This window comes from Barbus barbus, assembly GCF_936440315.1.
Source record: "Barbus barbus genome assembly, chromosome: 2".
Taxonomy (NCBI): Eukaryota; Metazoa; Chordata; class Actinopteri; order Cypriniformes; family Cyprinidae; genus Barbus; species Barbus barbus.
Window position 1 is genome coordinate 33585474 of NC_136730.1, and position 19359 is coordinate 33604832.

The 19359-nt window shown below is 37.4% G+C and overlaps 1 protein-coding gene across 1 annotated transcript in view; it reads left to right on the plus strand.

Moving 5' to 3' along the window:
- Positions 1-19359, plus strand: part of pcxb (pyruvate carboxylase b) — a 189721-nt gene that overhangs the window by 154055 nt on the left and 16307 nt on the right. The window contains exons 13-18 of the mRNA XM_079441073.1: positions 752-973; positions 1154-1310; positions 2008-2248; positions 2699-2948; positions 11754-11998; positions 17499-17678. Of these exons, the coding sequence (XP_079297199.1) occupies positions 752-973; positions 1154-1310; positions 2008-2248; positions 2699-2948; positions 11754-11998; positions 17499-17678 (1295 nt within the window). The remainder of the gene's footprint in view (positions 1-751; positions 974-1153; positions 1311-2007; positions 2249-2698; positions 2949-11753; positions 11999-17498; positions 17679-19359) is intronic.

A 19359-nucleotide genomic window follows, 5' to 3' on the forward strand; every position in this document is an offset into this window, starting at 1 on the left:
AATGCACACTTTCACTCCATGATTTAAGTTATTAGAATGCAGTTAAGGCCCCCAGCATGGACGATATGGGGGGAAAATGCCCCAATTTGAGTTTTTGTCTTTTATCGTTTGATATAATTAAGCAATATCACTTGAGCGAAAGTGTAATTTTACTAAAATATGGGCATGATTGCAAATGTTATTTTAATTTTATACAACATTTCAATAAACAAAGTTTCCAGTAAGTGACAATAACAATTAAAATTTTTATATAAGTGAATGTTGTTTTAAACACAATATCGTTAATACTATTTTTTTTTTTTGGAGGGGGCGGGGGGGGGGGGGGTATATTTCCACAGCTAAAATGGTCTAAAATAGCCGTTTTAAATTTCCAAGCAACACACAGCAGTTTTTTATTGAATGAATTGGGTGAGTCTGTAATTCAATGATCCTTTCATAAAGAGTCACTTGCTTTGTTCCTGAATGAATCAGCCATATGAATGAACCAGCTGCATGAATGACTCAATGGCTCACTCATCTAGTGAATTACCACCATTTTACTTTCATATAAAAAAAAAATCATAAAAAACACAGTGACATCTACTTATTTTTATTGTTGTTATCAACCAAATCCCACAAAATATTGAGATATCATATTTGGTAAATATTGTACTCCCCTAATAGCCCCCTACTTTTATCAAGATGTTTTGAGTTGGTCAGGTGGCTTTATGAGTGTGTGCTGCATACACAAATATTTTTTTCTTCCTTCCAGGTGAGCCGCCCATGGGCTTCCGTGAGGTCCTGTTGAAGAAGGGTCCTGATGGTTTTGCACGGGCAATTCGACAGCACCAGGGTCTTCTACTAATGGACACTACCTTCAGAGATGCCCACCAGTCCCTGCTGGCCACCCGTGTCAGGACACATGACCTCAAGACGATTGCTCCATTCGTGAGCCACAACTTCAATAATCTCTTCAGCCTGGAGAACTGGGGAGGCACGTGCCACATTACCATTACAGTCTTCAGTCATTTCTTAATACACATACATTCACACAGAAGGAGCTAATTAAGTAATACGCTTTTAGATATATTCCCCCGCTCTGTGTGTGTTTTATCTTGCTGAGGATCACGTCATGTCTTTGACATGATCTTAATATCTCCCTTGCTTTCTTTAGGAGCTACATTTGATGTAGCAATGCGTTTTCTGTGGGAATGTCCGTGGAAGAGACTTCAGGAGCTCCGAGCTCTGATTCCCAATGTCCCATTTCAGATGCTGCTACGTGGAGCCAATGCTGTGGGATACACAAACTACCCTGATAATGCAGTTTTCAAGTGAGATCACACACTCATTTCCATTTCCTAATGTTGTTTTCCTCTACTCCTAATCCTACCCTTGCAGAAACCTTCCTGCCTATTTAAATGTTTAAGATATTGTTTGGTATGTTTATTAAGCTGTTTTCCTCGTGAGTGCTGTTGGCTTGTCCACACAATTTAGGTGATTACATTTGTAGGCACAAAATAAACGCACACATACAGAAAAGAAGGCAGTGCATGTATTGAGCCATAGAGAGCTAGAGCTAATACTAAAACAGTGTGAATATAGTGTGGAATAACATGTGTACATGCAGTATATTGGACATAGATGTATCATACCCCTAACAACTACATAGCACGACAGTAAAATTCTCTCAGAACTCATTATCAGCCGCATATCAACATGCTAAAAACCTCTCAGCACATCTTAGCAAGCACATGGCAATGCTCTTGTGACCACATTTTGTCACAGCAGTGAGTTTCTTAGAATTTCCACATTCCATAATAAAAACAACTTCTGATGATAACTGTTGGAACGTACATAATATTCTGGCAGGCATTGAAATTTCTGATGTCAATGGCTTGACTTGAATGTGCATTCACACAAATGTCTCTCTTTACTCTTATAAACCATAAATGTCAGTTTTGAAGGAGATTGCTGTAGTGCAGAGCTGACAACCTTGTTTCTATTTATCTTCACTCTCTCTTTCTCTAGATTCTGCGAGGTAGCCAAAGAGAACGGAATGGATATCTTTCGTGTATTTGACTCCTTGAATTATGTTCCCAACATGCTTCTGGGGATGGAAGCAGCAGGGGCAGCAGGAGGCGTGGTGGAGGCGGCCATTTCTTACACTGGAGACGTGTCCGACCCCATGAGACAGAAATACTCACTGGAGTACTATCTGAAGCTGGCCAATGAGCTAGTTAAGGCTGGAACACACATACTGGCTATAAAGGTAGATCACGTGTACAAGGAAAAAACACACACAATCATATGTTCCACATTCACAGAGGCAGAGGTGAAGGATTTGCTAATATAACCGCTGTTTTTTTGTGTGTCAGGACTCTTAGCATGATATTTTCAGCTGTGTTTGGCAAGTTACTCAAGGGTGTAATGACTGAAGACATATTAGGTGCACTTCCATTACAGATTTGCGCAAAACTTGGGCGATATTTTATAAATGTCGATAAAAAAGTATTGCGAAATTAGCGCGTTTCCATTAGGCATATTTTCAATTCAACATTTAAATTTGCGCAATTTGAAGGGTAATGGAAATTCTCGCTCTGTTATTTCTGTTTCTTCTTCTTTGTTGAGCTGCTGTAATGACAGTGATCGTCATAATGTGATTTTCTGTGGGGTGCACTTGAGTGGATAAAAGCAGCTCTGTTCTCTTTTCTTCCTATAGGACATGGCTGGCCTGCTAAAGCCCGAAGCCAGCCGTTTACTGATTGGAGCATTGCGGGACCGTTTCCCTGACATCCCTATCCATGTTCACACTCACGATACTGCAGGTGCGGGAGTCGCGGCAATGTTAGCCTGTGCACAAGCAGGTGCAGATATAGTGGATGTAGCAGTGGACTCCATGGCAGGCATGACTTCTCAACCGAGCATGGGCGCCATCGTAGCCTGCACCAAAGGAACCAAACTTGACACTAGTGAGTGGACTAGAAATGTGTAAAGGCATGGTCACAGTAGCAAAATTCTGATAGAAGTTTCACAAGCAAAAAAAGCTCCATTGTCAATAGTGTAGTGATGCATGAATCTCTAACGTGGCACCTTTCTGTTCCAACTTGAACACAAGCTATCTATCTATCTAGTCTTAAATGTCACATGATCCTTCAGAAATCATTCAGATATGCTGTGTTCTTGAACAACATGTGATTTTTGGTCCACACTTTTATGTTAAATAAAGTTTCTGGCCTAGGTCAGTACATGTGCAGTTTAATTCAACAAGCTGCCCATGATCAGTTTAATGTTGCCTAAGTTGCAGGCAGGCTCAATTGATTAATGATGCCTAATTAGTCAAGTCACTAAGCTCATTAATCAAGGGACCCAGTAGGGGTTGTCGTCATATATCAATACATTTGTACTTTTATACAGTTGTGTCCATGTGTGCTGTACTGTCCGTGTGAGTGTGATAATTGCCGTATTCTGAGAGGCATGTTAAACAAAAGGCCTTTAGTAGCAGAGAAGGGAATGTGTTGACACACCTTGGACAAAGACTAATGACGGAGAAGAAAAGAGAGGTAGAGAACCTTCCCATTCCTCTCCCCCATTTTCATTTTAACTGCACTTACCCATTTATTTCCCCTTCCTCCACTTCATTACCATCAAAGTTAAATCATAGCTCCTCTTCCCAGCTTTTCCCTCCCTCTCTCTCCCTCTTCTGTCCCCCAAATATGGTTCCTTTGAGGCAGTGTGGTTAGATAATGGCCGATGCACTTCAGCTTCAAATTCTCCAGAGTATAATCTTATGTTCTTGAACAATCTCTCATGTAGCCACACCATACACAATAATCAGTCAATGTCTCTCTTTAAACACTGCGATACCCCCCACCTCCAAAAAAATGTTCATACAAACATAGCCACCCCAATGCAAGTTCTGGGTGGTTGCCAGAACGTTGCTATGCAGTTGCTAAGGTGTTCTGGGTGCTTGCCAGGAGCATCACTATGCAGTAGCTGGGGTTGGTGAGGTGCTTGCTTGTAAACTTACATTAGAAACGCACTAGATATGGCTGGGGTGCATCTTACTTTGTAAGTTAATGGGATAGTGGAAACATTTTAGTTTAAGGACCTAATCTCACTATTAATTAGTTTGCTTATTAGCAGTGTTGGAGGGTAACCAGTAACATGAAACAGAATTATGTAATTTAATTACAAAATAAATGTAACTGTAAATTGTTGAAAATTTACAAACTGTAAATACTGTGAAAAAATATGTAATTAAGTTGCAGTTACTTATGAAAATGTTAACAATTGCAAAGGGGTTTTACATCTGAATATTTTCACAGATAAACAGATTTGGTTGATTTATTTTCCTAAATTGCATTGACTGCTTTAAAATATCAGACACCAATGTAAACAATGCAAGGCATTGTTAGAAGCCAGTGTTTCCTATCATAGTTGGGCAAAGATTTGATTTCAAAAACGGTATCATAGCTATTAAATTATATCTTATGATTTTAAATCTAATTGTTGTTGTTTTTGGTAACACTTTATTTCGATAGTACACTTTAGACATTCTACTAACTGTAAGTAACTTTGCAACTACATGTCAACTAGCAGTCATTAGAGTATTAGTAGACTGTCAGCTTAATAACGTCTAACACTTTATTTTGATGCGTCCACAACATACTGACTATGAGAAACTAATAAGAGTTAGTAGACATGTAGTTGCAAATTAATGAGAATTAGTTGACATGTAGTTACTAAGTTGCTTACAGTTAGTAGAATGTCTAAAGTGGACTATCGAAATAGTGTAACCTTGTTTTTTTACCTTTGAAACAGCTAACTACATTAGTGCACTATATATACAACCCATCTAAAAATGGAAAAAGAAAATGTGTGAGATTAGAGTATAGATATATACATACCATATATATTTTGTGCTTTTCTACCACCTAAGCATGTGTGTTTGTTTAAGTACACAGTTGTTTATTCATGAGCACATCTGTTGAGGTAATTGGTCACGGAAGACCTCTAGTTTCTTGAAGATCCCTCGTTCCCTCTCATCACTCTCTCTTACTGTCAAGGGTTTTCTCCCTAGTGTATTGCACTGGTTAATTTAGTTCCAAGTGTAGCAAGCTAGCACAGGTAAAGCTTTAGATCACTGTCTCTGCATCAGCCATTAGAACAGTTTGTTATTAATGCTAGAGATACATTTGTTGTACCCCACTATTGTACCCCACACATGTCAAAGCTTCTTGCACACGTCTTGTGTTAAATTGTTGTTAGTTAGGTAATTTAGTTTAATTTTTAATTTTTATTTATTTTACATTTCTTTCCCCATCTAGCTGTCCTGCTATTGATTTGAGTTTCTTCTATCTTCTCTTTTCTCTTTTCCTTTCTAGCACACTTTTGTCTCTCAAATATTCTTTTCCTCCATTTTTCTCCCTTCAGGCTTTTTTGTTCACTTATTCGAATCTTTTCCTTTATTTCCAGTTTTCACCCATTCTCTTTCGCCTACACTCATCTCTCCCTATATGTTAGTTTTGTTTTTGTCCTTCTTTACTGTATCTGTAAGTTAATGTTCTTCCATTTCCATGTATTTCCATGCAGTCTTCAAGCCCACTGCTTCCACTAACACTTCTCTTTCGTTCTCCATCTGTCACTTTTTCTCTACATCTCTCAATTCTCAGTGGAAAGTTTGGACTCACTTTCACAACCAAACCTTTTATCCCTCTGCAAGCCCTTTATGTTCACTTTTAAAAAGATTTCTGCTTTGTCTTCTCTCTCTCGCTCTCTCTCTCTTTCTCTCTCTCTCTCACACACACACACACACATTCTTTGCAATGTTGTGCGAGTCTGTATTGATGTTAGCATAATATGAACAAACTGTTCTGACCTCAGAGCTCAACACAAAACGCAACACTTAGCTTAGTTTTGTTTACTTTAGAACACTTAAGTTTTAGCCCTTGCTTTTGTCAGAGGACACAAGGTATAGAATTATGTCATATAATTATGTCTGTTGTGTGTTTTCCCTGCTGGAAAAGCATCTCAAGCCAATGTTTGCTGATCTTAGATCTCAGCTGGACTCCCATGCAGAAGCATGTTTCAGACTTTGCATACAAAATTTGTATCTCATAATTGACACTTTTATTATTGCAACTTTATATCTCCCAATAATGACTTTGTCTCAGTGTGATTTGGTATCTCACAGTGTGACTTTATATCTTACAGCATGATTTTTCATCTCCCAATGCAACTTTATTTTACAATCTGACATTATTTTAAGCTTTATCTCCTACACTGCCAGCCTGATCCAAGTGGGTGTTAAATTAGCTGGTCGGCCAACTGCTCTCCTAGCTGAAAGTACCCAAAACCACTCTAAAACCATCAAAAGAGACCAGGGATAACCAGGCTTTGCCACACTGGGAGACCAGGCAACCACCTTAGTCTGCAAGTGAATGGCATACTTTGTTAGAGCATCTACTGTAAGCATTTTTTAGAATATCATGCAATGAATATCCCTTTTACCTGACAGATATCACTGAAATAGGTGCCCTGAGAAATCACGCTTGTCTCTATGACAGCCCAAATCTGTGTACGCAGCAAAAAATAATCTGCCAATCAGAAAATTGTATCATCATTTATATCTCATGCAAGCACACATACATACACACTACAAATACACATTCATAAACACACATTCATTTTAGATGCATTTAGGGACATTTATCTACTGTAGTACATTGAGTACAGCACTGTACAGCATGGACTGGTTACTATTATCTGATGGAGTGACGCAAACCCAGCAGGAGCATTATAATAGCAGGAAGCTTCTCACTGATGACATGCAAGTGTGTTAAAAATAAAAAAGTGTGCGTGCGCGTGCGCGTGCGCGTGCGCGTGCGTGTGCGCGTGCGTGTGCGTGTGTGTGTGTGTTTGTGTGTGTGTGTGATCTGGAAACTGGAAAGATGACTCTAGTGGCATCGGGCTTAATTAAATCCACATTGATTATTACAGCCTGACTTTATGCAGGGCCTTATTGACGGATTGATGGTGTGTTTTGAGATGTGTCAGATTAGGACAACAGTATCTATCAGTGAAATGTCCCCAGCCAAAAGAGGAAGAAAGAACTACAAACACTAACACTTAAATCCATATGAAAGAACAGGGTGATTAATTTCACTAAATTAATATTTGCAGCCCAGTCGTTCCCATCTTTAATATAAATGTATATATCTTTCCTAGGTTTTAAAGACAACTTAAGTGATGACTAATTACTCTGAGCAGTCACTATGGCTGTGTTCGAAATGCCATACTATCATATTACTCTTACTATTTCTGTATGCATGAAATACCCGGATGACCTACTATATTTGCCAGAATCTGCTAAATATATCTAAAGTACACTGAAATCAGTACAGAAGCTGTGTTCCGAATGGCATACTATCATACAACTCCTACTATACTGCAGTATGCTGTGTGAATACTGAGAATAGTATGTCAATTTTCTGTATGCTACATTTGCTGAAATTTGATGTATGCATCTGAAGGCGCTGCGTGGGATACTGTTTCCCAGAACGCAACGTGCTCCATGTGACCTTTCCTCTTTAAACGTGTGAGTGAACTGGAGGCGGGGAATAGTAATTATAAATGTTACGCTTGCGTATGTACGTTTATACATATACACGTAAACTACAAACTATCACTGTGCATCTAAAAACTATATCATTAGTAGGGCATAAATTGTACTTTAATCTCTACGGCACTTTTCAGATCAAGTCAAATGATGTCACCTTTATCTCTATAGCGCTTTATACATTGTTTCAAAGATATTACATAATATTAATATTGCAGTAATATATAAATAAAATGTATAAATAAACTTTAAGCAAACAGAATTAAAGTCCACTGTCAAACATCTCTAAAAAGAAATGGAGTGTATTTACTCTAAGGACAAATAGACCAATTTGTTGTCAGAGGCTATTTACATAAACTCTGCCCACCAATGCTTGGCTAGGATATACAGCAATGCAAAAGACATGCGTATTTCTGTAGAACCAGTAGCGTAGTGAGTAAGATGCAAGATGTTGATGCGAGCGATCCGAGTTCGCTTCTGACTTTTGTAAAACTCGTGCAACTCCTTTTCCCATCACATACCAGATCAGAAAGGCATTTACTTTCAATAAAAATGTAAGTAAATATTTGAAAAGTGGAGATTAAACGCCTCATTAATAATAATTAATTAATAGTGTGCTTAGCTGTAGGTAGGTTTTTGTCCCAATAAAGTGGCGTTCATCAAATAAAATATATGATAATTTACACTCAATATGTTATTGCATACTGTTTTATAATGTACTACAGTACTGAAGTATAAATATCTGCCACCTAACTACTATTTACACGCCTGTTGCTAAAGAAAATGCTGCTATTTTAGTGTAAACAGAATTTATCATTATTTGCACTTAGTGTAATTAGAATATATCACTTTTTTGAATTAGTGTAACTGCCAAAAATATCATTGTTCATTTAAAGACAGCTCATTCAGTTCAGTCTATAGCCTATGTAAAGTTCTTCAATTATGAAATGAGTTAAATTGGGCAATATAGCATCGTTTACTAATATGAAGCCTTATTAACAAGCTGTCATGGCCACAGTTACCACCTGCCATGGCCTCCTGAGCTCCCTGCTCCGCCATGGGTCCTGTCTGTGTGTTCCGCTCTGGAGGTCCCCGTCCTGTGGTCCGTGTCTGTCCTGAGAAGCCTCCAGAGCGCCCACCCCCCCTCCCCGATGGAACTGTTAAGGCTCGGGACGAGCCTTTCGGGAGGGGGGAGTTATGTCAGGGAACTGTTGTGTGTCTGTCATGTGTTCCTGCCCCTTGTGCCCATATTTGGTTTGTTTCCTGTCCTTGTCATATGTAATCATCAGTTAATTCTTGTCTAGCCGTGTTCGTCTCATTAGCGTGTGTATTTAAGTTCCTGCCTGTTGAGTTTCGTGTTGTCTGGTCTACTCGTTATCCCCGGTGTTGGAAGTCTGTGTCTTACCCTGCCTTGTCTCGTCTTGCCCTGCCTTGATGTTATAAAGATTATTATTTGAAGATATATCCTCGTCTGCGTGTTCCTGGTTCCTCCCTCGTGTGTGCACCGTGACACAAGCCTTTGTAAAAAGAATAATTAGCACATTTGTTTGTAAGGTAACAACCTTGACAGCTGTGTTGAATTAATGTTTGTGTTTGTCATGTGACAATTAAGCATACTACTCTGAAACATTTGTTGCTTATTGTATACTGTTTCACACACTATTCTTTAAAAAATAGTAGGCAGTATGCACTGTGTACTGGGCAGTAAGCTGTAAGCAAGTATGCCATTTCAAGCACAGCCTATGTCTTGTTAAACAGATTTGAAAAGGCAATCTTATGTCACAATCTGTGTGAATATTAAATTCATATTATGAATATGGAATAGTAGTATGGTTAAATAATGTTTCTGGACAAAACTGTAACCTGTACATCATTTGAATGATTTTTATTGTTACATTGCTTGGTGCTTATAAACAGCCTACACTTCATAAAGGACTGCATAAAGGATAATCTACAGTCAATACAGACCCATGCTCTGCATAAGGGCAATGATCACGCTGTCTGGCTGCCTGTACATTTTCCTGCTAATTTTATAGCTACTTATCAAATAAATAAACAAACCAATATGAAATATAGATTTTTTTTTTCTTCATGACCCAAATAAACCAGCTTTGAGGGAAAGCATGACACTACACTTTGATTTGTAGAAAATGTATATTTGAAATTCAGACAAAAAGTCTTGAGTTAAAATACAAACCCGATTCCAAAAAAGTTGGGACACTGTACAAATTGTGAATAAAAACAGAATGCAATGATGTGGAAGTTTCAAATTTCAATATTTTATTCAGAATACAACATAGATGACATATCAAATGTTTAAACTGAGAAAATTAATAATTTTAAGGGAAAAATAAGTTTATTTTAAATTTCATGGCATCAACACATCTCAAAAAAGTTGGGACAAGGCCATGTTTACCACTGTGTGGCATCCCCTCTTCTTTTTATAACAGTCTGCAAACGTCTGGGGACTGAGGAGACAAGTTGCTCAAGTTTAGGAATAGAAATGTTGTCCCATTCTTGTCTAATACAGGCTTCTAGTTGCTCAACTGTCTTAGGTCTTCTTTGTCACATCTTCCTCTTTATGATGCGCCAAATGTTTTCTATGGGTGAAAGATCTGGACTGCAGGCTGGCCATTTCAGTACCCGGATCCTCTTCCTACACAGCCATGATGTTGTAATTGATGCAGTATGTGGTCTGGCATTGTCATGTTGGAAAATGCAAGGTCTTCCCTGAAAGAGACAACGTCTGGATGGGAGCATATGTTGTTCTAGAACTTGGATATACCTTTCAGCATTGATGGTGCCTTTCCAGATGTGTAAGCTGCCCATGCCACACGCACTCATGCAACTCCATACCATCAGAGATGCAGGCTTCTGAACTGAGCGCTGATAACAACTTGGGTTGTCCTTGTCCTCTTTAGTCCGGATGACATGGCGTCCCAATTTTCCAAAAAGAACTTCAAATTTTGATTCGTCTGACCACAGAACAGTTTTCCACTTTGCCACAGTCCATTTTAAATAAGCCTTGGCCCAGAGAAAACGCCTGCGCTTCTGGATCATGTTTAGATATGGCTTCTTTTTTGACCTATAGAGTTTTAGTCGGCAACGGCGAATGGCACGGTGGATTGTGTTCACCGACAATGTTTTCTGGAAGTATTCCTGAGCCCATGTTGTGATTTCCATTACAGTAGCATTCCTGTATGTGATGCAGTGCCATCTAAGGGCCCGAAGATCACGGGCATCCAGTATGGTTTTCCGGCCTTGACCCTTACGCACAGAGATTGTTCCAGATTCTCTGAATCTTTGGATGATATTATGCACTGTAGATGATGATAACTTCAAACTCTTTGCAATTTTTCTCTGAGAAACTCCTTTCTGATATTGCTCCACTATTTTTCGCCGCAGCATTGGGGGAATTGGTGATCGTCTTGCCATCTTGACTTCTGAGAGACACTGCCACTCTGAGAGGTTCTTTTTATACCCAATCATGTTGCCAATTGACCTAATAAGTTGCAAATTGGTCCTCCAGCTGTTCCTTATATGTACATTTAACTTTTCCGGCCTCTTATTGCTACCTGTCCCAACTTTTTTGGAATGTGTAGCTCTCATGAAATCCAAAATGAGCCAATATTTGGCATGACATTTCAAAATGTCTCCCTTTCAACATTTGATATCTTATCTATATTCTATTGTGAATAAAATATAAGTTTATGAGATTTGTAAATTATTGCATTCCTTTTTTATTCGTAATTTGTACAGTGTCCCAACTTTTTTGGAATCGGGTTTGTATATTGATTAAATTTTTTTTATTTTTTACCACAAAAACCATGATTAAACTATGGTTAGTGTAGCAAAACCATGATTGAAACTTTATTCTTTACCATGGTTTAACCATAGTAACCATGTTTTGTTTTGTTTTTTGTAATAAAACCATGGTTAATTTGCATAAGGGATGGGAGTAAACAGTCACAGCAGTATTGGCACATTTTGTTCAACAATTTTCTGACTGGTCGATATTTCTCTGCAGAATCATGGGTAGTGTAGTTAAAATTGAAACTGATGTCTTATGTGAAGCCTTACGTTTGTATGAAGCCGTATTGCTTATTATCTTACAGTAAAGTTGCTGCATTTGTAACACACTTCTCCTGTCTTGCAGATGTTTCTCTGGACAGAGTCTTTGACTACAGCGAGTACTGGGAAGTGGCTCGTGGTCTTTACGCTCCCTTCGACTGCACCGCCACAATGAAGTCTGGTAATGCAGATGTTTATGAAAATGAGATCCCAGGGGGCCAGTACACCAACCTACACTTCCAGGCCCACAGCATGGGCCTCGGTAACAAGTTCAAAGAGGTGAAGAAAGCCTACGCCGAAGCCAACAAGCTGCTGGGAGACCTTATCAAAGTAAGACCTCCAAAAATCTCATTTTGATTCCAAATGTGTCACCCACTCTTTCTTTTTCTTTCTTTCTCTCTTCTCCTCACTGGCCTTCAAGGACACATACTGAAGAGTGTCCTTGAAGGCCAGTGAATGAAATGGCTTGTTTCTTTTCCATTGGATTTGCTGTCATTTATATTCCACAAGTATATAGTCGAAGCTCTTGTCCATGTTGATTCAAACCTAGCATTAACATAAAACATAAAAATTAGCTTCAGTGTACCCAAAATGGAGACAAAATAGCAATTTAATCACAAGCACACTTCATTCTTTCCTCTGTTCAAATTTAAATAATTACATATTACAAAGTTATTTTAGAAACAAGGCATAGTACAGATTCTGGATGTACAGTTCTCATTCAGCATGATGAGCTGACGTTCTACTACCATCCAGCATCTCTTTAGCTAACATAAGAACAAGTTCTGGCCACTTTTTGTCACAGGAACAGTGTGAACAGTGTTCTGGTTATAAGATGATCAGTCTCATAACCTGATACCAGCAGTCAGTGTCACCTGCCAATGTTGGCTTCTGCTGTGCTATACTTTGCCCTCTAAGGCCAAATTAACCAATCAGCTGAAATGTGTCTGCTCCGTGCAATCAATTATTGGGATTCTCCTAATAGAGGTTTCTATTTACATTTACATTTATTCATTTAGCTGACGCTTTTATCCAAAGCGACTTACAATTGCTATATATGTCAGAGGTCGCACGCCTCTGGAGCAACTAGGGGTTAAGTGTCTTGCTCAGGGACACATTGGTGTCTCACAGTGGATTCGAACCCGGGTCTCTCACACCAAAGGCATGTGTCTTATCACTGCGCCATCACCACCCCTCGTTTACCTACAGTCTATCTGCATGTGATTGTTATTCAATTCACGCTTTTTTTTTTTTCCCCACGCCATCTCTCTTCAATTTAGTTCATGGGTTGGGGGGAAATGGGCTGGACTTTGGGATCTTGTGGTGACTCTATTTATATTCCTTTTACTTTTGCCATCTCTTTCTCTCTCTGTCAGGTTATGTTCAGAATAGCAGTAGTAGCCTTATGCGTTATTTATACTTTGTACAGTATGTGAATTTTCTTTATGCATGGAAAACCTTGACGGCCTACTACATTTGCCAGAATGTGCCGTTTAAAACCATTTCTGGTAGTATGAATGAACCAAGAGTGATATCCTTCACCAAGTGGTAGGGCAAAATTTTTGTTATTTGTTAGTACAGACATTACATTACAACAAAAGATTTATGTTTCAAATAAATACTAAAATCCTGAAAGAAATGTATCAGTTTCCACAAAAATATTAACTAGCACAACGGTTTTTCAGCTCTTATCATAATAAGAAATGTAATTTGAGCACCAAATCAGCATAGTCAAATTATTTCTGAATGATCATGTAACACTGAAGAACACAATTTTATTGTTTTTATTTGATTTTTTTTAATCAAATAAATGCAGCCTTGGTGAGCACAAGAATTCTTTAATAAAAAAAAAATCTATATTTAAAAATATCTAGATATTAGGCAGCATAGTGTATATTTTGCACAGTAAGCATTATGCTAGTTTTCAGTTCTGAACACAACTTTCATGTCTTGCTCTTTCTTGCTATCCAGTTTGCTGAGAAACACACCGGCGCACACGTACACACACTCCACTAATTCTGTTTCTTTTGAAGCAGCAGCAAGCACCGACACACACAAACTGTTCTCTTGAGTTCAAAGCGCTCGCTGTCCATGCCGATGGCCAAACAGATGTACCCTGTCAGTTAGCCGGAGATGCCCTGCACAATAACACAGGAGAGAGTAAACACTTCTAGACCTGTGTGTTTGTGTGTGTGAGAGAGAGAGAGAGAGAGAGAGGGGAAGGAAAGACTGAGAGAAAGAAGCAGAGAGCAACTGAGATGTACACAGAAGGATTACAGTATGTCAGAAAAGCAGTAAGAGGAGACACTGACGGGCATGAGGATTACTCTGAGTGTGTGCGCGTGAGCGTGTGTGTTTGATCCCCTCTTAATCCCGTCTCAGTCTCATCTTATAACACTTTTCCCCGACAGCCTCCATCACAGTGACTTGGCCTGACCGAGTTTTGCATTGTGTCTGGGTACTTAACAAATCCTCTACTTAATTAACAACGCATTGATTTTTCTCTCTATTCCAAGTCAAGGATTTCTCAGTAACTGAGGGCGGCATCCTCATAATTTGAATCTTTCACCAGAAACATGCTTTCTTTTGGATTCAGACAATTCTGTTGAGCTACAGACCAACAATGTAGCCAAAAATTCAAAACCAAATGCAAATATGTAAGAACTGATCATTAATGAGCCACTATTCTGAATTTTCCGATATTTTCTATGGTAGTGACAGCCCTTTACTGGACAGTGTACTGTTTAATGTCTACTGTTTTAAAAAGTATTATGTTATATGTAATATGACATATTCATATGGCAGCATGCCACATTCTTGTCACACAAACTTGCTACATTGGATGTTTAAGCATGTAGTGACTTCTAGTCTTTACTTAAAAAAAAAAAAAAAAAAAAGAAGTAATTAGCATTTTTTGACAAATGCTCTAGTGCAGACATCATGTTCTGTACCAGGGCCTAAAATTATAATTCTGAAAATGTATTATATATATTAAGAACTCTTTTCAGTAATTTGTATCCCAGCTAGGTGTGATGCAATCATGTGCAATATTGTTTTTTTATTTAGCTAGAAAGATAGTTAAGGGTATATCATTGTAGTTATATTACAAATGTATAAAGTTAAAGTTAAATAAATGTGTGGGGAAGAACAAAGCAAAACGGATCAAATCCTGAGAAAGGAGACCTTGCTGCAAAATCAGTTGTGAATGTTGGTCATCATTTATGTATGAATACGTATGAATATGCATATAAACAATCAGACTAACAGAAATTAAACTAAAACTGACTGAGGATGCAGACAAAATGGTCACAGATGGGATTGTAGAGAGAGATGAAGATGGGATATATTGTAGGCATGCTATGAATGTAATTTATGTGTTGGGTTAATACAGTATATACATTTTGTACCATTAGTTGTTTATATACACTACCATTTAAATGTTTGGGGACAGTATTTATTTTATTTATTTATTTAATAAATTTACACTTTTTTCAGCAAGGACGTTTTAATTTAATCAAGAGTGACAAAAAATACAATAATTTTACAAAAGATTTCTATCTAAAATAAATGGTAATAATGGCTGCTAAAAATTCTACTTTATCATCACAGGATTAAGTAAAATTGTATTATACATTAAAATTGAAAACAGGTATTTTAAATTGTAAACATATTTCACAATATTAGCGTTTATGTGCAACACTACTTTCAAAAACATTTAAGAATCTTATCAACCCCAAACTTTTAAGCGGTAGTGTACATTATCATATGTTTTACAAACTAAGCAGGTCATTATACCTATTTCAAGCCAAGAGTTTAATTACTTACCATCCAGCCAAACATTAAAATATAGTCTGATAGAAGAAACTTAAATTCACACCTGTTTGTTATTATGTTTTAATAATGTATTAATAATGTATTGATAATCTCACAATAGGCCTTTAACGAGAATAAAGTCAAACATTTGAGAGAAATAAGTAGTAATATTTTTGCATACTACTTAAAAAAAGGCCTATTATGAGTTTATATTCAAAACATTATGACTGCATTCTCAAAATTAGTTTTTAAAGACATTTTGAACAATTTTGTTAGCAACACCCAAAATAACACACTGCAAAATAGCATGGTACTCTGCTATCCCGAAAGCAACCAAAGCCACCCCAAAAGCACCCCAGCCACCGTGAGTCTTTAGGATTTGATTTAACATGAGCTCCAGCGCCTTGACTTCAAATGACTGTGGCAGGATGAAGGAAACGTTCACGCTTAATTTAGTGAGATTACATTTGATTATCCAGACAGTTAAGTGCTCATTTTACGGAGAGTCTTTCCTCTATGAGCAATATTCCCTGGCTGAGATGACTGAACTTCTGAAGCAGAAGATAGTTATGCAAGAGTGTCAGGATTGTAATATTGTTCAAAGAACTCATGTAACTCATGTAAAGGTGTATAATTTTGACATTTATATGCATACAAAGTTTTATAATTGGTCACATTAGAGTTTGGAGGTCTCTGCTGTGTTATCCTCTACAGTCCCAGTAGTGCCCGAGTCACTCAGGGTCTGTCGGGTTGTTGTTAAATCCTTTGCTCTCAAAAAGTATTTGCACATGTCATGTCTGTGGCTTTGTATTTAAACAAGGATATTAACCTTGCGTAACCTTTATCTAGGACTCTATTACAAAACTCAATCCTAAATGTTACTGTTTCTTTCTTTTTTGACCTACTCTCAACCATACATTCATGGAGTAGTTACAGTTTTTGTTTAGTCGGTTTTGTACAAAAATATACCATGTTTTGGGGGGCATGGCATCATAGTAATACCATGGTAATACATTGATATCCTTTTAAATACCTTGGAGCACAATGTTATAATCTTTACCATGGCATATATCAAAATATTTGACATGCCAATACTGTACTATGGTACTTTTTTAAGGCAACACTTTCAAAGTATATCTAGCCTACACTGCAAGTTGAAAAGTTGACAGCAGTTTTGCTGAACATAAGGTATTTTCAGCACAGAGTGCTGAACTATTTATGTGAAATAAAAATGGCATGACATTTAACATTTTATTCCTCTCCTTAATCTCTTGCTTTTTCCCTTTCTTCACATTGGGTGTCTTTCCTCTGCTCAAATCCTCACGGATCTCTTATTTTCATACATTTCTCTCACTCTCTTAGTTTATTCTCTTGGTTTCTTTTGTCATTTTCGGTCTCTTTGCTAAACTCTTCATACGTTCACTTTATTGGCTGAATTTGAATAGATTTTGAAGTATTTTTCTCTAATTATTTGGTGTTGTTCACATTTTAAGGAATAATTCACACAAAAATGAAAATCATATGTTACTTCGTACTCGAATTACCTTCTTCTGTGGAACACAGTGAATTTTTTTTTATATTCTTAAAGAATGGCCAGTATTATGAAACTAAATGAAGTTATAGTGATGCATAAATTTTGTGCACTATATTCCATGTCTTTGAAAACTAATCATCTAACCATCTTTTCATCGAGTCATTTAAACAAAAGATTCTCCAAACCCTTGTTCCAATCTGACCTCTCCACAAATAAATTCCTCTTTTGATTTCTTGAATTGTTTTGAGTTTATGTTCTTAAAGTTGATGTTTTCTTCTTGGGGTTTGTAGCATTGATTAGCATTGCTCAATTTGTCAGTAGAATTATGTGCATTTTGAACAGGGTGAACATTTCTAGCTGCCTAAGGAGGTCAATTCTCTGTTTGCAGAATTTCGCATTGAAATGTGTGATTTTTTTTTAAAAAAAAAGATTCCAGAACTGAAGAACTAATCATTTTGCTCTCTATCGCTTTTGTTTCTTCAGGTGACCCCCTCCTCTAAGATTGTGGGTGATCTGGCTCAGTTTATGGTGCAGAACTCCCTCTCCCGGGCTGAGGTAGAAGAGAGAGCAGACGAGCTCTCCTTCCCTCTGTCTGTTGTGGAGTTCCTGCAAGGACACATTGGAATACCCCACGGAGGATTCCCTGAGCCCTTCAGGTCAAAGGTGAGATTACACTGTTTAATGGTTTCATGCTTTTCTGTCACTGTCTGAATATTTCCAAGAAAAAACATAATTTGTTTGTAAAACTTTGATTTGAGAAATTAGATAAAAAAAAAATCAAACAACCACTAAAACCAAAATAATTAAAACTAAATAAAAGAAAACAAACTAATATGATTTCTATCCTTAAAAATTGTAAGTTTAATATTTTGTAAATCGTTATAAGACTGGGGACATAAAAATGTACTGCATAAACAGGATTGACCCTTCTAATTTTTTTGGGTCAAGAATACATGAGTGGGATTCTCAGACATGCAAACAAAACAATAGCTTTCATTAGATCAAGAAGAGTTTTTTTTTAAAAACTGCAAAAACTGCCACTTTATTTCTTACAGAAATATTCCCTGGGGAATTGAGCTTTCTTTATTGCATATTCAGTCATTTAGCAGATGTTATTATCCAAGACACCTACAAATGAGGAAGAACATAAGCTGTTTTTGTTATTGCTGTTGAGACTGACAATGGCATTGTTTTTGGATAATCTCTAGCCACACATAGAGAGGAAGAGCGTGAGAGAAGAATAAAATTAGAAGGTAAAAGGATGCGATAAAGTGAGAGAAAGACAGTTCAAGAGATTGAGCGAATAGCTTTGTGTGATTCCATCACAAAGTTTGTGTATATGTGTGAAAGACAGGATAAGAGACAAAAGGTTTAAGGCTGAGTAAAGCTTGTCACTTGCCAGGTGCTTTTTCAGTAGTGGCTGTGGCATTTCCATCTTCTTGTGTTCAAAGTCTTGCTGAGAAAAGAAACCACGAAGAGTCCGACTGATCCACTATAATGCACACACACAAACACACACACAAACACATCTACAGTCATGAGGTCACAGGAGAGACGCTTGCTAAATTTTCCTGCTTGTGCAGTTGAGGGCAAATTTACTTTGATTTACTATTTCACTGGCACACACACACATAGACAGACAGACAAACCCTTTTTGAAGCACTCAGAAGTCCAAAAATGAAAGATCAAACGCTGTTTGTCTGCACTGGCAGCATTTCCATGTAAGAGAGCTCAACGTGTGGCCTCAATTTAACACAGAGCAAAAGAGACAACCAGACAAAGAGAGAGAAAGAGATTTGAACAGTTTATATAGTGACTTTAATTCTGTGTCTTAGTAGCACAGGAAAATATAATAAAATCTCCATTATGAATTATTTTGTGGCGCTGAATGAAGTAAACCTTTTAAGTGTGATTGATATTTGAAGCCTGCTTTAAATTTTCCTCAAGCAGAACCATGGGGTCACATGATATCTTAGAGTAGAGACAAAAATATGACTGACTTGTCCACTAGGCAACAAGGATATTTCTGATATTGGCGTCTAAATGTGGGATTACTGATATAAATGTTCCAGTAATTACAACAAATCCTGTACATTTACTTCCTGTCTCTTTCAAGTTGCTAAGTAACTGGAAAGTTTGTTGCTAGTTCATATACAGTAGTTCTTCCAGCTCCAAAAAAAAAAATGGTGTAAAAATCATTTTCTCTCAGGATTTGTTAGTGAATTTAACAAATAATTCAAAGAAATGGCAAGTAACACATTTAATTAAGTGTGAAATTTTGAAGTAGAAAGACTGAAATAGTATTTTCTTGAAAAAAAAAAATCTACTCTAATAATCTCTTTTA